A 26,634-nucleotide genomic window follows, 5' to 3' on the forward strand; every position below is an offset into this window, starting at 1 on the left:
TATATTTCATGAACTTTAATTTTGAAATACCGCCAGCTAGTGTGAAATATTTAGATTATTTATGTAACAATCTGTAATCGCATTTGAATTAAATTCCACTGCTTAGCAGCAAAATGAACTTAAGTATAAAATCAACCTAACCAACAATAATACACGAATTAAACATTTTTTTCCCTTCTGAAAGCCCTTTTCTAATTGCGGAAATTGTACTATGAACCTTGAATACGTCATTGAGGAGGAGGAGGAATCAAATTGGATGAGTGGTTGAACCTTGAATTGGAATAAAAGCGCGTTTATGACTTTTGAACCAAATGAACATAAGGAACCTTATTTGTGCCAAACAGTGAAAAGATTAGTGACCACCAGCGTGCCTACACCTTTTTTTTTAATCCTTGCTTTGTTCTAAAAAGTTTGGTGCCTTCTTTGGCTGCTGATTGAAATATTCAAGGTGTTTTCTGATTCGCTGTTCCATTTGTCAATGGATTCTATCATTATCATCGATTTGGTTTTTGCCCATTAAGAATCATTGATTTTTTTAACAATCTAGTAGGTCAAACAAATTTTTATATTAAATTCTTTGTTTTTGTTTTCAAATGATAACATTTTTAACTTAATTACTTTTATTTATATTTTTACATTTTCTGTTCTTAAAATCAAGCACTTATTTGTAACGAACAAAACATTCATGTTTTTAAGCCATTATTTTAATTTTTCAAATGATATTTCTAAAACCGGTTTAGTTTACTTTAAATTAATTGGAAATATTTTTATTTCAGTCAAATTTATTAAGTTTTTTTTTTTCAAAATTAAACTTACTAAGTCTAAATTTTAAAATGTGTTCCCATAAGATATTGACCAGCGTTACGAAGGGAAGACAAGGCAATGTACCTAATTTATAAACGAAAAATATGCATGGATATGGATTTAAAATTTATTTTGATGATTAGACGTTTTCCACCATTTCAATATATATATATATATATATATATATATATATATATATATATATATATATATATATATATATAAAAATAAAAAGGTAAATAAAAAGAAATTCAACCCACATTGTTAGACACATGGTTGTGAATTTTTGATTTTATAAAACATGTCAACTCATAATTTTTGTTTTTGTTGAGCTTGAATATCTGCAACACCGATCATATAAACTCACGCTAAGGTTATTATGTATCGAAAATTGTAACTGTGAATGAAAAGGTTCTTATAATTTGTTTATTAGAGAAGAGGTACACAAAGAAGTTTTTTTAACTTACATATATGGAACTCCATGAATACATAGATTGGTGAGTTATTTAGTATCTTTTGGTTATGCCACTTTATTTTTTTAATTTTTATTTTTATTGGTAATCATTTACCAGCCATTTTTTAAAATAAGTAAAGTTAGGTCAAAAGTTTTATCATGTATTTTTTAAAATTTTTATTAATTTTAAAAGATTAAAAAATATATTTGCTAACATTGTTAACTTATTTTTGGTTCTCTAATGTTAAAAAATTCATATATTCAAATAAAATTGAAGTTAAATTATTAATATATCTGGTTTCTTTAATTAAATTTGTCCACTTAAATTAATTTTATAAAATAAATAGTTTAATTCTTTTCATGTCAACTGTAAAGCCCGTTAAGATTACTCCTTATCTTTCAGCCCTAAACTAAAAGGGTTGTCCTGGTAAGTGGGCTTAAGGGCTGGCCCAGTAGATAAAACCATCATTCGTTGTCCTAAGTCTCACTTTTCACTCATTTTCACAGAACCTAGGTCTGCAGCCATCAACCCTTCTGCTAGGGTTTATTCACTGTCACGTTGAGCTAAGGGAGATTGCTACTCCATGTAAGTATTCCTTCTTGTTTGTACTGGTCCCTCTTCACCTTATCAAAATTTCAATTGAGAGCCTCTGCTAACTCCATCCCCTGGTTTTGTCCCACTATGTTTTCAGCCCCATAGTTCGTCCTTAGAGCTGTTGTAACCGTGGTCGTGCCGCCAAGATCTCTACTAAGCTTTTCCAGGTACGGGGAAGTTAGAGTTTTCAAGTCTTGAACGATTTTCTGGCTGGTTTGATGTTTGTTGGATATTGCATGAACTGTATGTCTGTGATGAATGTGTGAACGATCTTGGACTATTGCTTGGGTATGGATATGTGTTGTTGCAGGAAAGGCAGTGGCGAGATCTGTCAATCTCGCCCAAGCTAGGGTAACTCGCCTAGGCGAGACTTGCAGGAGCAACCAGGGTTGGCGGAGGACTCTGGTTTTGAGCGAGGCCAGTCTCGCTCAGGCAAGAGCCACTCGCCTAAGCGAGGAGGAGTGAAGGCCTGGAACGCTGTTGTGGTCTAGCCCAGGCGAGGGACGCCATTGTTGGGCGAGAGGTTGTCTCGCCCAGGCGAGCCTGGACTCGCCTAAGCGAGCCTGCGAGGAAATCCCAGCATTTGTCGCGATCTCGCCTAAGCGAGGGTCTATCGCCTAAGCGAGAATACCCCTCTCGCCTGAGCGAGGGCTCTTGGCTTGAGCGAGATATGCTACAGGTTGGATGACTCTCTTAAATTGGTAATTAGATTGTTGGTTATGATGTGTTTTGTATGAGGTATGAATTTTGTGAATTGAAAGGCATGGTATGATTTGTGTTATAAATTTTTATAAATGATTATGCATGTTGGGAGGAGATTATATGTGGGGGAATTGTGAGCTTGGCATGATTTCTACATGAATTGTACATGAGAAGTTGGATACATATGTATGTGCGTGTGGTCACAAACCTGGCATGAGCAACAATGGATCTTGATGGTTGGTAAACCTTTGGTATGGTTTTGGTATGAGGATAAACACTTTACTCATGATTGGGAATAGCGAGTTGGTAATGATTCAACATATGGGAAATGAGGATTTGGTTATGGATTTTGGTGTGAAATCTTATGTGCAACGTATGTGTAAATTCTTGGCTGTTTATGTATGTTGGTCCGTGTCAGTGCTTAATTCCTTGGAGTCTCTAGGTGAGACTTTCAGGGTTGCGCTTCAGTGGTCGGGACGTAATTCCATGGCCCCTGTTAGTGGGTGTCCATGGTGGTGCCCCATCTGTATAACTAGGTAAAGATTCAAGGTAAGGTTGCATCCTAACGCTCTAAGGGGTTAGTTAGTCTCACTTAGAGCGGACTGACTCCTGTGGTGAGAGTAGCAGGAGGCCTGAAATTCATTAAGGGCTAACCTTGTGGTGAGGGAAAATTGATTCATCGTAACACTTGTAACACATAGCTCGGGGGTGAGCAGAAGTATCCACCACAAGTGCGGGCATCCGCTGAATCCGACCAAGTTATACGTATCCGGATGAGTAGAGTCGAGTCGTAGTGTATTGATTGAAAGTCATAACATGCCTGGTTGATGTATGGATAATGAATGGTGAGAAAATATATTTTCACTGTATGATAAAAATGTTGTTGGCTCTAGCTTACCCTATTTATTGCATGGTTGTCTTGTATGTGGTTCTTCTTTCTTGCGATGATCATCAATTTAATTGATGGGAGCAGATGGGCGAGGTTCCAGAGGTCAGCAACGAAATGGAGATTCCACTGCATAGTCCGCGTGGACTAGTTTATATTTTCTGTATGAGTTCATCTAGGGCTGCGACCCACGAAATAGATGGTTTTAGATTTATATATTCTTAGTTAACTTTTTATCCCGTTTTCTTTTGGGCATCGTGGTGTGCCATGGATCGCTGGAGCTTGGTTTCAAACTCCCGGGCTGCGCTTGGATGTTATCTTATGCGACACTACATTTAATTTCACTTATAAATTAAATGGGGTGTTACATCAACTTACTCTCTAATGAATGAAAACAAAATTTGTAGTTTTAAACCGGAGTTATTTTCGATAAGTTGGTGAATCCGAGTAACCCTATTTTGTCATAAATAACACTTGAAATCAATAAATAAACCTCAATAATATAGTTGTTTAATAGAGTTGTTTACTGATGATAATCCATTAAAATGTTAACATTTCCCTTTCGAATAAAAGTTTAACTCAAACATTTGTACAAGTTAATATAATTCAGTGGCGGAGGATCGTTAGAGCAGCAGACCTCGGCACCGCTAACTTTTTCAATTTTTTTTTAATTTTTTAATTTTTTTTAAATTATATATTTAAAATTTGTTAAACTATTTATGTTTTTAAATTTTTTAAATTATATGTATATTTTTAAATTAAATAATTGTATATTGAAAAGTTAATGAAAATAAAATTAGATATTTTTTATTTCTTTTATAAGTTATAACATTTAATGTTAATAAATAATAATATATAAAATTAAATATAATAAAGAAGTAAAATTATTAATGTTATAAATTAATGATTGTTTATTGATTTGATACATTTACTCATATAATTGATAGTCATATGATTCATTACTTTATGTAAATATTTGTAAATAGTTGTATTAACTAAGTTGATTTGTTTTTTTTATGGATTACATGTTGTATCTATAAATAAGACTCTTCTCCCAATGATAATACACAAATGAGTTGCTACCTATTTTCTCATTCTCTCTACTCTATTGTTTCTTCTTTTCTTTATTATCTATTATTCTTTATGTTATTTGCTTTATTTCATAACAATTAAGATACTTTTTATTTTTTTATTTTCATTGTCTTTTTAGTTTTTCACATGTTGTATTTATCTCTTACCCTGACCTGATTTCTTTTTGTTACTTACCACAAAAGAAAAAAAAGTAATCTCATGTCTCAAAATTGATTTAGTTATGATTGAATTATTTGATAAATTTAAGAATATGAAAAAACGATGGACAATCTGTTAGATAATGTAGTTTATTCAATTTTATTGAACGAGTGACAATAATGTTAAATATGTAAATTTTAAGTATGTAATTTTGGCTCCCCAAAAATTTTGGACAAGATCCGCCACTGATATAATTAGATTAGACACAATTCTGTAAGTAGCAGACATTTATGAAAAAAAGAAGAAAAAACTATATCAAAATTATAATTTTAGAAAAAATATAAATTGTTTATTAATTATTATAAATTATGGTGTATATTAAGCAAACAGCGGAGCATTAAAGATGATAGGAAAAAGTGTATTAGGCTATGTATGCTCTTTACCTAACATCGAGTTGGTGTAAAAAGCAAAACGTGATTGGGTAAAGCACACAATAATCGCGTTTGTGTTGTGCTGTGTTTGGTGCTCATGCATTGCTGAGTCTTCTGCCGACACTTGTTTAGTTTTGCTGTCATATCATGTCTTGCCTTGCTTTTCTTCCATTCAAATTCGCATTGCACATATTCCTTTTCACATTTTTAACACTTCCACCAATTTATCCTCCAAAATCATGACACCTGTATATTCTCTTTATTAAAAACAACCTTTATCTTTTTTTAAGCTTTCTTATTATTGCAAAATAATACTAAACTCAGAGAATAATGTAAGTTGTTAGCTATTTGGATCACCAAATATATTCCAATCACTTAAAACAGAGTTTTCTAACCTGAAAGTTTTATTTGAAATCTTAAGTTTGTTGTATTTAGTAAATAAAATTCGGTGGTTAATAAAAATATAGTGACAAACTGAAGATTCTCCACAGATAGTCTGACATACTTTCCCCTAATTTAAATATAATCTCATAAGAAGTATGTTGATGGTATATAACATGATATATCTATATTTATATATAAAAAGTTATAACAGTAATAATTAGGATATGATCAGTAAATTTAATCAGAACACATTTGTACATTCTTTATATCTTTATCTAATGAATTTATATATAGTAAGAAATTATATGGACCCTTGCAATGACTATTTTAAAAACTATATTTAAATGATTTATACTACAAGCTTTTACATCTTACTAAAATGGAAAAATAAGCTGGTATAATTCAATTGGTTTAACACTTCTATTTTATTTGAATTAAAAGATAAAAAAATAAATAAATCCAATAAAACATTTCAGACGATCCAGGCCAAGAAAAAACAGAAACATATTCTTGTTTTTTCTTTTCATTTTTGTTCACGAAGAGGTTTCCTTCCCTGATATTTTAAACAAACAATAAAACTATTTTCATCGATCAAAACTATCAAAGGTTTTCTTTTTTTTATTTGGGTGAGTAAAGGAGTTATAATAATGATTGTTTAGTTGTAGTTTTACATTAGATTTTTTTAATTAAATTAAAGGAACTATTTTTTTGAAGGGAAAGAAAGAGGATGGGAGATTTTTTTTTTTAAATAAGTCCATTTTAAAAGAATTATACAAATACACTTATTTGTATTGTTTCTAAATTAAATATTTTTGTTGTGTATATCGTGAATTCCGATTATTTGGAGGCCATTTCCCTGTGCGAAACTAGCTCTTATTTTCTTTTTATTTCATTTTTCTAACAAAAGTAGACAAAAATTCAGTTTAGAATTGGCTGTGTGGAGATATAAAGATTTGGTTTTTCTATTTTTTTAAATGATATAAAGAGGGGGAAATAAAATTTTATCATCGTTTTGGGTGTGTGAATAACAGAAAGAACAAAATGAAGGAACCGTGGGAGGAAGAAGGAAGAAGAAAGGAAAGCGACCCATAATTTATTTGACTCTTGTATTATGCCGAGTACAAAAGTACCCTAACTCATAACGATAACTAATATTTTATATTAGACTATTGCTATTAATGATAAACGAAGGTATTAGTATTACTCGCCCTATTTATCTCTTTCTCTTTCTTTCTTCTATTGTCCTTGCAACAGAAACAAGGAAGAAACCCCAGCAAGGAGGATTTGCAACAGAGGTTGGCACTTGGGACATTTGTACCTGCAAAAACGTTGTTTATCAATGGAGACCAACAAACAGCAGAGGAAGAAATGGTTCCTGCCACTTGTATTGTCTCTACTGTTGTTAACCTTACTCATACTCTTTTCCATCTTCGTCTCCTCCGATTCTTCCTCTCTGCTCTACCTATATCGTACACGTGCCAGAGTGGAAGAGCCTCGTTTCGTGGAGTCAAAGCTGAGGGTGTCTTCCACGTCATCCAGTGAATCCGTTCCCAGGATCGCGTACCTGATCTCGGGGTCAGTGGGTGATGGCGAGACTCTGAAGAGGACCCTCAAGGCCCTTTACCATCCCAGGAATCAGTACGCTGTGCACTTGGACCTCGAGGCTTCCACGCAAGAAAGATTGGAGCTTGCCAACTTCGTCAAGAACGAACCTCTCTTTACCAAATTGGGCAATGTTAGAATGGTTGTTAAGGCGAACTTGGTCACCTACAGGGACCTACTATGGTCACTAATACCCTTCACGCTGCGGCCATTTTGTTCAGGGAAGGTGGACTCTGGGATTGGTTCATCAATCTAAGCGCTTCTGATTACCCCTTGGTAACCCAAGATGGTACGCTACCCTCTCCTTAACTTTTTTTTCTTTTTCTATCTTCCACGACCAAAACTAGGTACTGTTTTTTGTTAGATTCGGTGGAGATTTTTTTGATTCCTTATCTTTCAAACGGGGCCGGACATTTATTTCTGTCTTGGCTGTTTCCCAGGTTTAGATTTTGTGTTCATGGATTTAAATGCTGGTTTGTTTGGAATGCATTTCTGATATGTGATGTGAGAACCGAACTTGTTATCTTGCTGCTAATTTTAAGATAAGTTTAGAGACTTGCTGAATTTTAAGTTGGTCTGATCTGGCCCCAATCCGTGTCCAAAGTGTTCTATTTGTTGGTTTGCTCATCGATGAGTTGTTTGTTTTGTCAGCTGAGAGGCTTGTTCCTCTCTCTCTTCTTGTGGCCCGGGGTGGTGGGGGAGGAAGAATGCCGGGTTTCAGATAAGAGTAAAATTGCTTATAACTCCGTTTCTGCTTATGTTTTTTTGAGAAAAACCACTGCCAATGTTATTGGATGCACAGCAAGAATTCATATAAGATAAATTCCCATTATGAATTTTATGATGGTTTGTTAGTTAAATGCTTAAATCTGTTCATCTGTTGAAACGTACTAAAGAATGTGAACTGTGAATTATGTTACCCTGTTTTCACGATCACTCACTTCATCTATTTTGCTCAACAGATCTGCTGCATACGCTATCATCAACTCCTAGACACCTTAACTTTATTGAGCACACCAGTGACATTGGCTGGAAAGAGTAAGTTGCTAATCCTTTCATCCTTTGTTATATTGAGTGATTTTCTTTATTTCCTTCAAAAGTAACGTGCAATTTTGGGAAATATTAAAGATACCTATTCTTTTCAAGTAAGACTTTGCTGTTTCCTTTTTTCAATAGAGATCAGAGGGCCAAGCCTGTTATAATTGATCCAGCACTTTATAGTGTCAATAAATCTGATTTATTTTGGGTGACAGAGAAAAGAAGTGTTCCCACAGCATATAAGCTGTTTACAGGTATTGTATCTGATGACTTATCTTACTTAAATCTTTATTTTGTTATTTTTCTCATTCCGCGTTTATTAGTTTGCTTTTTCACATTTGTAGAATGTTTCAGTACTATGAGACATGCTGCCGTAGAATAAATTGATGATTTTACGGAAACCAAAATAGGAAACAATTGAAAATGAAAGTCAAACAGTGATGATGGAAATAGAGAGAGGGGGAGGTAGAGCCTTTGGTTTTGAGTATGATTACCCGGAACTACTGTGACACCTTTTCACCTTTCTCCATTCTTCCACTTTTCTCTTATTGGCCACAGTTTTCGCACCCCTCTTGAACTCAAATATCTCATAGATGTACTACTTATTGCCATTGGTATTCCTAATATAGATGTGGCAATTATCATGAGCTGTGTGTCTCTTACCTGTAAATTTTTTTCACTCATACGAGAGGTCTAATTGCATGCGCTTATTCTGGTGTCCTTTCCCCTATTTTATGTTGACAATTGCTAACATGTACCGTAAGGACATTGATAAATGGAAGAACAGAAGTAAGTAACTGTTCATTTTATTGAAAATACAAAAATATTTAATACTTACTTTTAAAGTAGTGAACAGCATTTACTGAAGTGTATTAAATGCACCTTAACCAATGTCATTAGGTCCTTTGTTAGCTAGCATGACCTTTTAAGTTTGTTTCAAAATGAAGCCATTTGCAGTTAAACATCCCCACAATATCACCTAGTTTACTTATGACATACCACACTTTATCATCTCAAGTTTTTAAAATAGTTTTCCATAAGTTGAAAGACCTAGTAGTAGTATCCAACTCTATGCTTTCTGAGTTTTGTCATGCTACTTGATTTTGCTCAGGTTCTGCTTGGATGATGCTCTCTCGCCAATTTGTTGAATACCTGTTATGGGGATGGGATAACTTGCCTAGAGTAGTGTTGATGTATTATGCCAACTTTCTATCCTCTCCTGAAGGGTATTTTCACACAGTCATCTGCAATGCTGATGAGTTCCGGAACACTACTGTAAATCATGACCTCCACTTCATATCATGGGATAACCCTCCAAAACAACATCCACACTTCCTTACAATTAATAACTACGAGGAAATGGTGGAGAGCAACGCTCCATTTGCTCGGAAATTTGGAAGGAATGAGCAACTCTTGGATAAGATTGATACTGAACTCCTGGGACGAAATGAACATGGTTATGTGCCTGGCAAGTGGTTTGACCGGACAAATTCAAACACCACCAAACCATATTCTGCCATAAAAAATATCACTGAACTTAAGCCTGGCCCTGGAGCAGAAAGGCTCAAACGTCTTATCAACGGTTTATTGTCATCAGAAGATTTTCACACGAAGCAATGTTCTTGACTCCCAGTTTTAAACACCTTGCTATGCTCATTGCTGTTTTTCCATCCCTCAGCGGCAACAGGCAAACCATTATGATGTCCAGTTGACTCCCGAGGATGTTCTGAGACAAACACGAAATATGAGAAGATAGATCAGAAAACGGAAGGGACCATTTCTTCAATAGCACGTCTTACCTTCAATTTCTATTTTCACACAAATTCTAACGTGACCACACATTTGTAGGTAATACGTATCCATTGATTTGATTCACATGATTTATTGAATTTCATGGATGGCAATGACGAGTCATCATCTATGCAATTGTTGTGCTCTGCAGAATGTCTTTATAGTAAATAAGAGATTCATTTATGTAGCATGGGCAGAATGCTTGCCACTGTTAGGTTGGTAGTGGCACAAACCCGTGAAAAGTACTATCCTAACGAATCTTTTTACAAGAACACGCTCAAGTAGCTGCCACTTGCTCTGTTTTTTTTCCTTCTCTCTCCCTTCTCTTGAGTTATTACCTCATGAATTGATGAACTATTAGATCCATTAGTTTCCTCTAAATTCACCTTGTTGATAAAAATAGTTCCTTGTACACTTTTTTTGTGTCTGTGATGGGAGGGAATGGATCCCCTGCATGGAACTCAACCAGTTCAAAAATACTAAGAAAGGCAAAGACTACATTTTTTTGTTGGGAATCAAACATTTTCTTTGCACGAACTTGTATTAATTAAAATTAGACTCTTCTTTGTAACAGTTGGGAAAGGAAATAAAATAATCTTGACCTGACAATAGATCGAAAGAGTAACGCACAAAAAGAGTACATAATAAGCCTTAGAACAGTTTTCTTATTTTTCCGTTATAGGTAAACATGATGAGAAAGGTATTATTGTGAAATCGAAAAATAAAAATTATTCTAAACCAGTATATGACTGTCATGAAAATTAAGTTTTAAGACTTCATACAAACTATTCAAATCTCCATTGGGCTGAATATATTAAATTCCAAGTTTTAGTTAGCATCAAAATATTATTTACTATCATTGTTAACAATTTTTTAGCAAAGTAATAAAGTACCAACATAGATAATTACATTTGAAGTTAAATATCGCTAAGAATAACTTTTATATGCTTTAAACTTAGAGTAAGTTTTTCTTCTACTTAAATTTATAAATATTTGTTTGGTATAATTACTCGTATAGTATCCAGTTTGGGGCTAGTGTGTCAAATAGGTACCCGGTTTTAAAAAAGTGTCAATTACATCCCAATTTTTGAAAATTGTTTCAATTAGGTCCTTTCAGACAGAGTTGACTAACGCCGTTAGTCAACGTGCCACATGTCAATATGTGGTTTTTTTAATTTTTTTTTTATTTTTTTTTAATTTTTTTTAAATTAAAAATGCCACGTGTCAAGTCCCTGTGTGTGACACGAGACATTGTTAGTGCCACGTGGCATTGTAATGCCACGTGTCCGTGTCACTATCAGATGTCATTGTGTTGATTTCGATTTAGTCCCCATATGTCTTTTTGTTTCAATTTAGTACCTAAGTATGTGTATCTGATTCAATTTTGTCCAATTTTTTTTAATAATTAAAATATTTTTGTAATCCATTTTTTATAAAATTAAAAATAATTAAATATAAATATTTTTACAAAATCAAGTACTAATATAATGTTTCTCTCCATTTCAGATCAAATTTATTATTTGTATAAATGTTATACTAATATTTTTTATTAAAAATGACTTTTTAACATATTACTTTATTAATTACTTTTTTATTAAGTACTCATGTTTTGTTAATTTTTATTTTTTTTTCAAAAAGAACAATATTGTCTCTTACTAATTTTAAATCAAAATTTCTATTGGTATGAATGTTATACTATTTTTTTTATTAAAAATGATTAATAAAATGACTTTTACCACTAAATTTTAATATAAATATCAAATACTTAATTTTTGTAAAACTTTTATACTTAATTACTTTTAATTTTATAAAAAATATTAGGTCAAAATTGAATCAAATACACATAAGTAGGTACTAAATTGAAACGAAAAAACATAAATGGGGACCAAATCGAAATCAACACAATGACATCTGATAGTGATACTGACACGTGGCATTGCAATGCCACGTGACACTGACAATGCCATGTGTCACACACAGGAACTTGACACGTGACATTTCTAATTTTTTTTTAAAAATTAAAAAGTTAAAAAAAATTAACTTTTTTTTTTAAATAAAAAAAAACCACAGATTGACACGTGGCACGTTGACTAACGACGTTAGTCAACTCTGTCTGAAAGGGACCTAATTGAAGCAATCTTCAAAAGTTGGGATGCAATTGACACTTTTTTAAAACTGGGTACCTATTTGACACACTAACCCCAAACTGGGTACTATACGAGTAATTAAACCTATTTGTTTTAATTGGTATGTGCCAAACACCCTTTTAAAAAATCCTAATAAGAATAGAAAAATGTTGATCAATGCGGGCTTTTTTTATTTCAAGGTCTGTTTGACTACAAAATTGTAAAATAGGGTTTGTTGATTTTTTTTTTTCATAATTGGGTCAAGTTGTTACGGGGGAGGACCACATTAAGGGTGAAGTTGTCCTCCACCCGACCAGTTTCGTCTTTTTTTTTTAAAGCAATGTTGTCGTTGGAGACGACGACTTATGTTTCAATTGAAAAAATGAAGTTGTTATCTGACATGACGAATTCACTTTTAACTTTTTTTTTTAATTTTCAGTTTTCATTATTTTTTTTTCTTTCAAATTTTTCACTTTTCGTTATTATTATTTTTTTTCAAATATTTCATATTTCATTATTTTTCCTATTTTTTTTTCAAATTTATTAGTTTTCATTATTTTTCCTTTTATTATGTCATTTTTATTATGTTATTTTAATTACAATATATTTTATAAAATTAATTTATTGTACCAATAAAAAATAATTACCAAAAAATAAATATAATCTCTACGTTAACAAAATTTTGTAATATATATATATATATATATATATATATATATATATATATATATATATATATATATATATATATATATATATATATATATATATATATATATATATATATATATATATTGGTCGTGTATTAGCAAACGATATATACAGAAGTTCACGATGCATTGTCATTAGAAATCAAGATATTAAAATTGGACTTTTCAATCGATTGAAAACCTTTCAAACACAACCAATATCTATACAAACTCCTTTTACCTGTAGGAATACATCTTGGATCTGTCGATTGTGTTATGGTCAAAGTCCTACTCAAGGTCACCTGGTGGAATTAGGAGAAGTTGTAGGTATTATTGCGGGCCAATCCATTGGAGAACCAGGCACTCAATTAACATTAAGAACTTTTCATACTGGCAGAGTATTCACAGGGTATATATATATACTGCAAGGTAAAAAAAACTGAGAAGTGAAAATTTTTAAAAATAAAATAAAATTGTACCGTTATAAAAAAAATAAAACTGAAGTCGTTATACAAGATGATGACTTCATTGTGAGATCTACAAAAACCGGAGTCGACCTTGACAATATTACTTTTTGAAAAAGAAAAATAAGAAACCAGCTGGGGGAAGACGACTTCACCTTTACTGTCGTCGTCCCCCATGACGACTTAACCCAATTTTGCAAAAAAAAATTCAAGGGACCCTATTTTACACATTTATGATCAAATTGACCCAAAAATACAAAATAGCCACCAATGCCAAAGGACATCGTTTAAGAAGTAATTATTGAACATTAAATTTTTGTAGAAGTTCATAATTAAGCATAATATTAAATTAATTATGACCTTAATAATTATTAGTACAGTTTTACTTTATTGAGAGGACAAAAATATTCATAAATAGTATACAAATATAATATGGGTCTTGATAATCAGTGTCCTAAGGACATAATAATTAATATGTATTGAATTCTATAAAAAAAATACATAGGTAAATGTGATATTAAATTAAATCTGACATAATTACTATTAATGCAATCTTATTATATTTAAAAGATAAAAATGTCCATAAGTGTTGTACAGTACATGTGTGTTTTATATTTTATTTAATGTTCACCAATAAAAGTTAAAAAATAATTAAATCATAAAATAATTCTGTTTTAATGTTGCTAAAACTTAAATATAATTAAACATAAGAAACTTTAAATTAACATAACAATTAAAAAAATTAGTATTAAACATCTAAAAAATCTATAAAAAAACTAAAATATCAAATTTTGAGACTTTATCGAATTTCGTTTCTTTAACCTCCCGGTAATCTTTTCCAACATTCTTGTTAACTTAACAAATTCTCTTGTATTAAAAAATAAATAATATTTAAATATTTGAAATTATTAATTATAAATACGGTAGATACATTAGAAATTCAAAAGTTATTATTTTGTATAAGTATACTTATTGTCTAACAATTTAAAAATATATTATTGTTTTTATAAAATTTGTTATATACATTTATACTATCTTAACTAATGTACTTAATTATTTCAATTTTCAATATAAAATTGATAAAATCAATATATATTAATTATCCTTAATCAGTGTCCTTAGGGATAATGGTCAAGAAATAATTAATGCGCATTGATTGTATCATTTTTTAAGTTCACTAATTAAAAGAATATAAATGTATGTAATAAATTTTATAAAGACAAAAAATATCAATTCTATGATATCAATAAGCATTTTAATTGTTTAATTTTTTGTTTACTTTTTAGATATTTTAACACTGTTTTTTATTGGTTTGTATGTTAATTTAAATTTTTTATGTTTAATTATATTTTAATTTTAGCAACTATAAAATATAGTTATTTTATTATTTAATTGTTTTTAACTTTTATTTGTGAGCATTAAGTAAATATTAAACAACACTTATATGTATTTTTGTACTTTAAATAAAATAAAATTGGATTAATGATCATTAAATCAAAATTTTTTTAATATTACAATTAACTATGAAATTTTGCTAGAATCAATGAATGTTAATTATTCTTAACCAATGCTATTAAGGTTGGTTAGGAGACTAATAATATAATTGATAATTTATTTGATGCATAAAAAAGTTAAAAAATAATTAAACAATAAAATAATTGTATTTAAATGTTAATTAAAAACTAATATATAATTAAACTTAAAAAAGATTAATTAACAATAGAAAATAAAATGTTAATTAATTTTAATGTTCTTTATTCAAAATTAAACAATATTTTATTTTATGTTAATTTAAGTTTCTTTTTATGTTTAATTGTATTTTAATTTTCAGTAACATTAAAATATAATTATTTTATTATTAAAAATCAAACAATATTTTATTTTATGTTAATTTAAGTTTTTTTATATTTAATTGTATTTTAATTTTAATAATATTAAAATATATTTATTTTATTATTTAATTATTTTTAACTTTTTTTATTGTGTAACAAATAATTTTTCAATTGCAGTTGCTTAATATTTATAAATAATTTTTTTTTAAAATAAAATAAAATTATATTAATAATTATTAAAATTAAAATTCATTTAATATCACTTAAAAAGTTTATAAAATTTAATGTTCATTGATTATACTCAAAATAATGATCTTAGAAGATCTGTTTAAGGGAAGTAACTTACTTTAACTCACTTTGTGTTCGTATTTTTATTGTCAAGCACTTAATCTAATATAGTTTTATTTTATTTTAAGAAGTATTAATTTCAACAACACTCAAAATAATTTTTTTGTAAAATACGGGAATTAAAAATAATAATTTCAAATACGAGGGAAAAAAACAGAACTCCCTAAAGTTTTTAGGAGTGAAAAACATAAAATGATTTTTATATTACTATTTTGGGACATTTGTGTTCTTTTGTTTTTGCAAAATATGTGTACATGAAAAGGATTTAAAAAAAAGAAACAGAGAAAATGAATGTTTTCAAATTTAATGATAAAAAGAAAACAAAAACGACAGACAAAGCTTAGTGTTGTTATGTTGAATGAAAAACACTTGGGAGGAGTCCTGGCACTGCAAGCAAGATCTAATCTGAAATAGAGAAAACCTTTCTCTTTCCATCGAAAGAAGAGACCAAGCTCTGATAGCGCAGACACTCCTGTTTCATGGCAAATGCATGGAAAAGAGATAAGCCCACCAGATTCCTCTCCTCCAAGTTCCTCTTTTTACTCTTCCCTTCCACTCTCCTCCTTCTCTTCTTCGCATTCCTCACCCCGCGTTTCTCAACCACCTCCACCTCTACCCTCATCGCCACCACCACCTTCCTCTCCTTAAAAGCAGTCTCCCCCTTCGACTGCTCCGCCTCTCCTCAGGCTCACCCCGTCGTCGCCAACACCGTCGAGGGCGTGCGCTACCCCTTCCTCTTCTCCCTCTCCGATTTCGGAACCCTCCCCGACAAGCCTCACAAGAACATCGTAAGGATGCTCAAAGGGAAGCCCTTTCGCAAACCCGACATCTCCGTCACCATCCAGGACCTGCTCGAGAAGGCCAAGAGCGAGGGCAAGGATGGGTTGGTCGTCGACGTCGGTGCCAACGTGGGTATGGCCACCTTCGCCGCCTCTGCCATGGGGTTTCAGGTTGTGGCGTTTGAGCCTGTGTTCGAGAATTTGCAGAAGATCTGTGAAGGGATTTACTTCAACCGAGTTTCGGATTTGGTCACTGTGTTCGAGGCCGCTGCGTCGGATCATGTTGGTAACATTACCGTTTACAAGGTCATATTTCTTGCCTTATTTATTTTTTAATTTAATTTTGATGTGCTCAAAATTTGAGCTTGAATTGAATTTTGGTTTCCTATAACTTATGTTGGGTTTATAAGGAAAACTGTGATAAAGGGTTCTAGAAGCTGGCTTGTGTTAGTTGGGTACTAGTTTAGTTAGCTGGGAAAGAATCATTTGAAGTGCAGAGAGAAGAAACGTAGAGGAAATTGCTCTTGATGGAAATAGATAAATTAATAAAGAACTATTTTTATTAGTAATAAATAAATTTCTGAAAATGGTTTTGAGAATTCACTTCTTCTGAAGTTCTAGTTTGGTTTTCCATTTATGCTTTGTTCTCTAAAGGGAAGATCTGAATGAGCACAAAATTTCTGTTAGGACGTTAGACTTTCATGAGAAACTTGGATTTTAATCCTTAGTTGCAACAATGACCACGGTATGACATATGACCTGAAACCAGTTGAACCCTTACATTGGATATATTAGCTTCAATCACAATTCAACGAGGAATAGAAGAAAAAGGAAAACGAACGAAAAGTGGAATTCAGTGGGGAATGTGAGAACAATGCCGCGCTTCTTTTATTTGTCACGGTGAGTTAGGAAATTTAAAGACAAGAATAAAAAAGTAGCCTAAAAAGATTATAGATTTTCTCTCAAAAGCACAAAGTTTAATAATTCACCAACGAGTCAAAACTTCTTACACAATTCAACAAATGACTACTTATATTATAAGACTATTAGACTTGTCTAACTAATTAGACCCACTGGTTCTACAAACTATGCGAGAAGCCTACTAACAAATAATGCCCGATTAGAGGTGTTAATCATACAAACTTGAAAACAATTCCCAAATGGTTCAACAAAGATTCAATACAATAGTATATATTTACTTATATTTAACATCAAATTTAGTGTCGAATCTCTTTCTTAGCTCTATTATTACCATATTTAAATACAATTAATAAAGACGTTCTCGGAGTTTCTTCTAGTTTAAGAATAGGAAACAATTAGTGGTGATACTTCAGTTGTAGTCTCTTTAGTTTATGATGCAATAGGTTAGATTACATGATGAGGTTATATATAAATCAGTCAAAGCATATTTTGTAAGCTTTTCTTGAAGTACCTAACATGGTGTGTAAGGCATGCCCATGGTGCTGTTTGTATGGAACTTTTATCCTGAATATTTTGCACTCTTGTAAATAGATAAGGTGAGGGTGTGGTCATATTCTCTAAATCATGCGCTGCATGAGGTTAACCATTCTTCAGTATGTAGTCCTTACATTGTTATCTTACAAATCTGCTGTTAGCTTCATTAGGACAAGTCCTCATTGTTTCGGACATGAAAACTAGAAGGACAAGAAAATGAAATTAATTTATTTTACATCTCAACTTCTGCTTGTCTTCCAATGCTGATTATTCAATTTCTTTATTTTCCAGTTGCTTGGTAGGTTAGACAACAGTGCGATTTCTGCCACAGGTGCAAAGTTGGCATTTAAGTCCAATGAAGAGGTAGCTTTTCAAGTGAAGACTGTTCCTCTTGATGAAGTGATTCCGGAATCCAAGCCTGTTCTTCTGCTAAAGATAGATGTTCAGGGCTGGGAATATCACGTTCTAAAAGGAGCATCAAAATTGCTCTCAAGGAAAGGAAGCCAAGCCCCATATCTCATATACGAAGAAGATGAGCGCTTGTTACAGGCCAGTAATAGCACTGCAGAAATGATTCGAAGCTTCCTCCGTAGTGTGGGTTATCATGATTGTACCCAACATGGCACAGATGCACACTGCGTCAAGAAGGATCCATCGTAATATTGGTTTTCTGTTTTGCAGCCCCAAGATGGAAAACCAAGTTTTTGCCAGTTGTAATGTCAGCTAATTCATGAGTGTTGGATTCCAATGCTGAAAGAAACGAGTTATGACGGGTGGCTACTACATCGCTAACTGCAAGCTGCTTCGTGATCTCTATCAGTCCATGAAGTTTGAAATGCATGTGATTTTGGACATGCATTGCCTTAAATTATGATTCTTGGGTAGGCTTCGTGATTTTCTATACAGGCCTTTATTTGTAGGCATTCGTTTAATGTATTCTACAATTATATTATTGAAATCTATTTATAAAAATTACTTTCTCACGTTTGATATGTCGTAACCAATACGGAGCCATGAATTATACAGAGAACTACATCATCTGTGGAAGCCAACACAACTCAAATATTGGGTACTGTTAAATTATACATCTTCCAAAATGAAGTAAAATCACTGATCAATCTCGAAAGGAATAAGACGAACTATATTCATGCGAAACAAGACTTACAAATAATTGAATTGTATTATTTTTGTCGCTTAGGAAACTACATCTGAATTATTTGTTAAACCAAAGCTTTCCTGCTACTTGAAACAGAGAGAACAGTGTTTCCTCATCTCAGCACACTAACACAAACAAATAGCAATCTCAACATATAAAGTCTCTTTGCCGAGGCTCCCTTGATTTCAATGGTTTCCGAGACACCCCACTGTAAAACACGTGCATTTAACAAACCTTAGAGCCAATGTATTATATGGTATAATGATCAAATAAACATTTCCGTAGGCATTGATGCTATATGTTAATAAAATGAACAATTCTAAATGATTTTTAAGGTTTTTATACATGGGGCTCTAACCACTCAGCTCCGTCCTTAGGATTCCTTTGGCCCACTAGTTTTTGAAGGTCCAGCTCTTTCCACCATAACCTCATAAAGCTGCTTACCATTCTGCATAGAAAAATAAAATACCAAGAACAATAAAAGAAACGCCGAAGCTTAATGTCTGCAAATGAAATTTATTTTTTAGCCATCTCCTATATGTGTATTGGCTACACTTGTGTCCAAACTGCTTACAAAGATTATGGGAAAGAAATGGATTTGTCCTTCGGGCTTTGTTTGCGTCTCCTTGAAGTAAACCAAGATCGGGAAGTTCGGCCACCAGAATTCCCAATTAACAAATGTTGAGTACCTGCAGCATATCAAAGTAGTTTTTGTCCTACTGTTCTGAAATTCTGGTAAGCGTATACAAGAAATCAGGGACTTACTTCCAGCGGTTTTCTCCTCCAACAAAAACATTCTCACCTGATTCCTGGAGTTGTTCACCTATCCTTACCTCCTAAACCAGAAATTTTGTATACAACTAATATGAATAACTAAAAAGAGAGCATGAAAAACAGCCTGGAATGATAAATATAGAGAAGTACATGAAGTCATGCAGACAGATATAATATGCCGATGAAGTTACATATAAATAATCGTTACAATCGATCAAGCTGCAGAACTTTAGCACGTAGTTTGTTTAGTCATGCAGTTTACTCTTTTGCATCAAGTTGGTCTAATCCAATAATACACTCATGCAATGCTTGATGGAAAAGACGCATTGAATTGCTACTAAGACATAAATGTTTGAAGCAAAATTGTTCTCAGAAAAATCAAGAGGGTAATTCTCTATTTTTGGTTGCTAGGATTTACAATTACAAGCTCTACTTGCTTGTGGATATATAGAAAAAAAAACTGAGATGGATCCAGTTACATAATGGCATGACATTTTGTGCTCTTAGATTTGAAAACTGAATAGAAAAACTCAATTAAAAACTGCAATATGTATTCTGAATTTTAAATGTTCCTTAGCGGTAAGAATGTAAGTAGTGGACTTTTCTTATTAATTCAAACTAACGAATTTCAACACACTAATTAGCTGGAATAAGACAAAATAAAAAGGTTTTTAAGAAAGTAAATAATGATGTTTAAGTGCCAAGAGAGTAAATAATACTATGCACAGACCACACAGATTTTGGAGAACTAAGAAGGTAACAAACCAGGGCATCATCTTCAAAGACAAATCTCACTCTAGTAGTCTGAAGAAATAAGAGAAAAATGACAAGAGAATAGAAGTTAGTTTCTGAAAATGGAATGGTGCGTATAATGTAGCTTGTAGCATACAGAGTGAAAAGTCATCAGAAAGGAAATGTCATGGCCTTTCCGAAAAGAAGGCACTTGAGCCATGCTACACCTTTCTTTGTTACACCGTCTTTTACTAATAATCACCTGAAACAACAGAAGCAATCCAAGGAGACCAACAGGTACTGCAGGTACTAGATTATCTGTGTAAATCAACCCACCAGCAATACCTGATTGTACAATTTTAAGCCACATCAGATTTTAGTATGTTAGTGCGCACGTAAGAAAAGGAAAATAAGACTGAGTTATAGTGTTCAAAAGATGTTAAAAGTCTTAGTTAAACTCATTTGAAAAGACTTGAATTCACCAAGTTCCAAAGAACCCAAAACTAAGGCAACATAACGGTCAGTAAGGGTGCTTAATTTTCAATGAATGAAATTCAATCCTTTAACAGATTGTAACTAGCCCAATAAAATGGCCACCAACCAAACTATGTAGTTCTAGATAGATTATTCAGCAAACTCTACAAATTATATATGAAAGTATGCTGGACTATGGGATGTTCATTTGGGAAGAACAAGATGCACAATCCGCTCAAATATGTAGGATTATACCAAGTCATTATCCTCAGTTACAGATAAAATCTATACAGTAAGCATTATGCTTACATGAAAGTCTAAAACTATGTTGTAAGACACATACAAATAAAGAGAGAATCAGTAACCACCGAGTAGCACAATTGAAATCCTGTAATCTGGTTCAGGAATCACTGTCTCTCTTTTCTTCACGGACCTCACCTTCCTTCCAAGCTGTCAACAATGAAATGCCAAAGTTATAATTCATAGTAACTACACCAGGACTTCAGATAAATGCAAACCACGATTATAAGCACCGATAGATGAATTGACAGAGAAAACAGAAAGGGTGAAGTGGCAACCAGTGAATGAACAACAAGACGTTTTCCATGGCTTCCAGCTATTTGTCTCCCACAAAAACTTGAATTGCACGGAGCTTGGCCACGAAATGAAGATCTGAAAGCACTCATGTAGCCAATATTCTCCCTCTCTAAAATAACGAAAACAAAACATAATAGTAAAAACCAACATCAGAATCAAATTTTCCCACGAGTATTTTCTTGAAAATATCCACGCTTTATTGAAAAGGGAATGAAAATTTTGATAAAACTGACAAAGAACAAGGACGAATCTGAAGAAATTGCACGCAATTAAGCTTACTTTGGGAGGGAAGAAAGCGGTGTACGGACAGCAGAGTGCTCGCCATTTGTTTGTGTTTCAAAAAATCCATGTCTTAGTTTTATGCACACTAAGAAGGATTTTACCAAAATGCCCACCATTCATTGCAACACGTCCAAGGGCGATATAGTAATGAAAGCACGAAAATTACCCACAAATTCGAGGGCCTTATCTGCTCAAACTCCTATTAGTTGAGCTCACTCCTTCAGTTCACTTCAGAGTTCAGACCAAACTTGGCTACATCGTTTGATATTTTGAGACCCTGTGGTTGAGAATGGCGCACTCTCTTTGTTTTGCTCCTATTTGTTCCTTGATATCCCCAAACAAACCTGGTATTAATAACTCCCTCTGTTTAATTGTTCTTTCTTGGGATTTGCGGTGCTTATACAATTGAATGAGAATTTGTTTCACTTTAATAGGTACAATTATCGGTACTTCAGTTACCCGAAAGGCTTTTAGGGTGAAGGAAGCGTGTCAGAGTTCTAGAGCTCCAAGCTTTCAGTCTTTGAAGGTTAAGGTGAGAATTTTAGTTTAATTTTAGCATCCCATTTGCAAATAAGGTGCTTTGTATTCAGTTTTCTTTCTCCTTTTTCGTGTCATCATGCTAGCATGTGTGGTTGGTTCATTGGCCGACAAGTTTTGTCCAGTAACATTTGGAAAAAGTGTCTAAGAAATGGGATATGGATATGTAGCTTGCACATACGTTAAATATATCTGCTTTCTACTGTTGTGTTTAACGATTCATAATTGCTTATCCTTTGAATCTCTCTCTGATTTCTATTTAATGCAGGCTACAGAAGATGACACTAAAAAAACAAAAAGTAGGAGCATTGTTTGTTCTGATTGTGATGGAAATGGTAAGTGAAAACGCAGAATTTAATTTCTTTTTGTTAAGATTTTTGGCACCTTTTCTTATTCTTTGTTCAATGACGGTTCAAATGAATTAGAGCCTTTGTATGATATACAGCAATGGCTAGCTTTATACAAAATTCAGAACAGGACAACCTTAGACCTCGTTAACATTTGCATCTTTCAGTGCTTCTTGTTTTATTGAGAAATTTTACACTTCAAAATACACAGTTTCAGTTAGCTATTGGTGATGATGGTCTCTACTGTGCATTTACATTCAAAATTGGGAGTAAAAGAAATCATCTTTCAAAGAAATGGTGGAAATGGTGACTGATTCAAACAGATGAAACTGTCTATTTAGCACTTGGCTAAATCCTATCTTATCTAGTCTTCTCCTATTTCTGTGTATTCCTATATGCCTTGGGTAACATGCGAAGGTAGACTTTGAGTGGTCTTGGTTTGCATTTTGGCTTGATAGCTAGGTTAAGGCCAAGGCTGGAAGAAGAATACATTTGAAATCGGTCTTCATCAATAATTCTTGATGAAGAATCAGGATTTTTTTTCCATGCATATTTGAAGCTTGTTTCCAATTCTTGGAGAGCTAGCTGATATTTGAAGTATTTTCTCTCTTTCCATCATTAGAAATATCACTATCAAACTCACTCGGTTATGTTTTTGGTGAATCGGAAGGTGCAATATCGTGCACTCAATGCAAAGGTGCTGGCGTTAATTCTGTAGATCACTTCAACGGGCAATTTAAAGTCGGTGGATTGTGTTGGCTATGCAGGTAACTGAACCATGCTACTAGAACTTGTATATTGTTCAATTGATCTCTTTTGATTGCTTGACATGATGACATGCAATTACTTTCAGTAGTCATGATTTGTGTTGAATATAAGACTGTTAATATATGTAGTCCAAGTCTCAAATATATTTAAAGTTAAACCCTGCAAAATAGAGCATTTGTATAATAACCATTGCCAGTGCCAAAGGTTTAGCTTCAATCTAATTCTATACAACATATTTGTTCCTTGCAGAGGTAAAAAGGATATTTTGTGTGGATCTTGTAATGGAGCTGGTTTTATTGGTGGATTCATGAGCACATTTGATGATTAAATGTTTGGCTAGATTGAGTTAAAGATTCCTAATTGCTATACTGAGAGAAAAAAGGTTGTAGGAATCTGCGTGTTCCTTTGTTGGTCTTTTTGTAATGTGTATTCAATAATGTATTCTGCAGTTGTACCAATAAGATTTTGTCTTAATTCATTGTTGTTCCATGTTTGAGTTTTGTATGTCAATCATATAGTTATACCCATAATGTTAGTTTTGATTGAATTATGCAACATTGAAAAAATAAGATCAAACAGACTTAAAATCATGGTAGGCCAAGTAAAAAACAAAAGAGAAATAAGGAAACTGTCTTTTCCTTCCAATTTATGCCTTTTGTACTCTTTTAAAAAACAAATCTACAATTTGGTAGAAACAGATTATTTTTGAATAAAGTCATATCTAATGAACTTTAACGTGGAATCTCGTTACTATTACATATATCTGGCAATAGTAAAACTAACAATTTTATCTTCATATTTATATAAATGAAAAATAAATGGAAATTCGTATTTTGCTATCTAGTTCTTGAGTTTTAAAGAACATTGTTTTTGTTTAAAAAGAAAAAACTTGAAACATAAGCATGAAGTCACTCTTAATCGATAGCTACTGTCAATGCTTTTCGATATTACAGGTAACACTTCAGCATGAAGAGATAAAAGCATAACAAGAAATACAGAAAAACGAATCCATAAAATGTATGAATTAAAAATATATCGTTAGTGTTCGTATAAACGATTTGCCTTATTAAAGTCAATCTTAAAGACTAAAATTCCTTAATTCGAACCCTCTCACACAAACCACCTAATTATGCTGCAGTCTATAAGAAATTTTATAACATATTAATAAAACTAAAAACTGAGATTAAAACATCAAAGTCGCTTTGGCCGAGTGGTTAAGGCGTGTGCCTGCTAAGTACATGGGGTTTCCCCGCGAGAGTTCGAATCTCTCAGGCGACGTAAATTTGCTTTTATCATTCTTGAAGAAACTAACATCAAATTTTGCAGCACTATCTTTCTGAATCCATCTACGTTTATTGTAGGATCAGGATGCCCAAGTTGTATGTGCACCACACACATCAAATTTATTATTATTGTTGTTTTCAATTCAGATTTCTCAGTTGCATGTTCAATACTAAATGTCTGTTGTTATTATATATTGATTTAGTTTATTAATAGACATTTTTAATTGACCCATTAACCAAGTATTTACAGACCTAATTTTATGGGTTATATTGTCCACAATATTTTATAATTAATATTGTGATGGATATGTATCAGGAGTTTATTATATATATATATATATATATATATATAATGTGTTTATTGTTTCTAATGATATTAATAATATTGTGAGAATTTAGAGAACGGTATTTTATAATTGATAAAGTATTAATAAGTATTTTATTGTTTCTATTGAAGTTTAAATGAGAAGTTTATAAACACGTTTCATAGTTATAAATAGGGATGTTAAAAAAATTCGTACATGCGGGTATCTGCACATAAAATTCGCAACGTGTAGGAAACGGATATTAAAAATGGATACCCGCTATCCTGGGTACGGGTATTTTTGATACCCGCATGTTAACGGGACGGGTACGGGTATCATAGTATCTGTACCCGTGGATATCCGTATTCGCTAAACTTTAATTCAGAAAAATACCCTTATATATATATATATATATATATATATATATATATATATATATATATATATATATATATATATATATTAGTAAAAAATATTATGAGTCTTCATTCAATTATGTGGTCAGATTCTTACCCAACAACGAAATAAATTACTTCCAGATACTGTGAAGGCATTGATGTGTCTCCAAGACTGATTTTGGACCAACATGAAAGGTAATGAAATTAACACTTTTACTTAGATATTTTAGTTAAGTGATTGTTATAAATTTTTAATGAACTTCTTATGTTTTCAGGCTCTTCTAAATTAAAATTGGACAACATGAACCTTTATACAATGTTGCAAGAGGTGGACATTGATGAAGTTAGTAATTTTTTTAATATTTTATTAAAAAATAAACTACAAGATTTGTTTGTTTGTTTGTTTTTCACAGAGAAATGAGACTTGTTGATCCAAGCACTAATTATGGTTAAACATTTATTTTTTAAAATATTTTTGTAAATACCCGCGGGTACCCGTGGATACCCGCGGATATAAAAAAAGTAGACGGGTACCCGCATAACGGATACTCGACAGATATGGATACGGGTATGGAGCGAATATTTATCTAGCGGGTAGGGTATGGGAGAGCTACTACCCGTACCCTACCCGCCCTGTTGACATCCCTAGTTATAAACGTTTCATATCTCTAGAAATTTCATCTTTCTAAAAACTTTTCTCTAGAGTTTCCTCTTTCTCTCTAGATTTCTCACTTTTGTGTTCATATGTCTGAAAATCAGGACCGTTAGGGTGACTCCTGTGACGAGCTCTCTAATTATGTCTGATCAATTTCTCAAACTGAGTAAGTTAATTTTCTACCTTTTTTTCCTTGTCTAGTTTTAATTGTTGTGCATGTGGGAAATCTTTGCCCACATGTGTCATCTGAGTTTTCTTTGTGAATTTTCACTGATCAATGGTTATGATGATGTTTCACGATCATGATTATGTTGTTCCTAGATTGAGTTGTCAGCTTTGGTAGCTTTGAAGGGGGGTTTGGTACTCATTTGGGTTATCTGAGTTGTCTAAGAGTTAAGGAAAGCTAATTGCAATATTTACAAGCATGTTAGAATTATAAATTTTATAATTGTAATGTGATTGGTGGTTGTATTTGAGTTTTGGAATATGTTAGAAAGTGATTAAACAAATAATATTATTAATAATAAAAATATGAAATAGTATAATAATATAATAATAATTATTAAGCAATAAAAACACTCAGACATATATAAAAATCAATGAATATTAATCAAATATCAACAATTATAATATCAATAATAAATAAAAAATAAAAATAAACAAGGAAAGGAGTAGGAATATATTGGGTTGAGGCACGCATAGCGCTATCCTTAGAG

General features: G+C 32.3%; 3 protein-coding genes, 1 non-coding gene and 1 pseudogene across 5 annotated transcripts; 4 read left to right on the forward strand and 1 right to left on the reverse strand.

Moving 5' to 3' along the window:
- The first annotated feature begins 6,645 nt into the window (after positions 1–6,645).
- On the forward strand, positions 6,646–10,198 carry LOC114178806 (annotated as a pseudogene).
- A 5,513-nt stretch (positions 10,199–15,711) lies between these two features.
- Positions 15,712–18,593, forward strand: LOC114177368. The gene is made up of 2 exons (XM_028062677.1): positions 15,712–16,461; positions 17,902–18,593. The coding sequence occupies exons 1-2, from the start codon at positions 15,856–15,858 to the stop codon at positions 18,268–18,270; spliced, it is 975 nt and encodes a 324-aa protein (XP_027918478.1). The 5' UTR covers positions 15,712–15,855; the 3' UTR covers positions 18,271–18,593.
- Positions 18,594–18,707: 114 nt separating this feature from the next.
- Positions 18,708–21,873, reverse strand: LOC114177369. 2 transcript variants are annotated; one of them, XM_028062680.1, is made up of 9 exons: positions 21,623–21,873; positions 21,325–21,452; positions 21,115–21,196; positions 20,535–20,617; positions 20,306–20,344; positions 19,532–19,602; positions 19,341–19,455; positions 19,125–19,214; positions 18,708–18,974 (listed from the first exon to the last, which is right to left on the reverse strand). In XM_028062680.1, the coding sequence occupies exons 1-8, from the start codon at positions 21,690–21,692 to the stop codon at positions 19,140–19,142; spliced, it is 663 nt and encodes a 220-aa protein (XP_027918481.1). In that variant the 5' UTR covers positions 21,693–21,873; the 3' UTR covers positions 18,708–18,974; positions 19,125–19,139. The 2 variants fall into 2 exon arrangements, with proteins under 2 accessions (XP_027918481.1, XP_027918479.1); XM_028062678.1 differs by having other exon boundaries at positions 18,725–18,974; positions 19,112–19,214.
- On the forward strand, positions 21,785–23,787 carry LOC114177370. Its single transcript, XM_028062681.1, has 5 exons — positions 21,785–21,972; positions 22,060–22,157; positions 22,431–22,497; positions 23,180–23,276; positions 23,527–23,787. The coding sequence occupies exons 1-5, from the start codon at positions 21,915–21,917 to the stop codon at positions 23,603–23,605; spliced, it is 399 nt and encodes a 132-aa protein (XP_027918482.1). The 5' UTR covers positions 21,785–21,914; the 3' UTR covers positions 23,606–23,787.
- A 686-nt stretch (positions 23,788–24,473) lies between these two features.
- Positions 24,474–24,555, forward strand: TRNAS-GCU. Its single transcript has one exon. It is a non-coding gene; the product is annotated as a tRNA-Ser (tRNA).
- The last annotated feature ends 2,079 nt before the right edge of the window (positions 24,556–26,634 follow it).

This window comes from Vigna unguiculata, chromosome 3 (assembly GCF_004118075.2).
Source record: "Vigna unguiculata cultivar IT97K-499-35 chromosome 3, ASM411807v1, whole genome shotgun sequence".
Taxonomy (NCBI): Eukaryota; Viridiplantae; Streptophyta; class Magnoliopsida; order Fabales; family Fabaceae; genus Vigna; species Vigna unguiculata.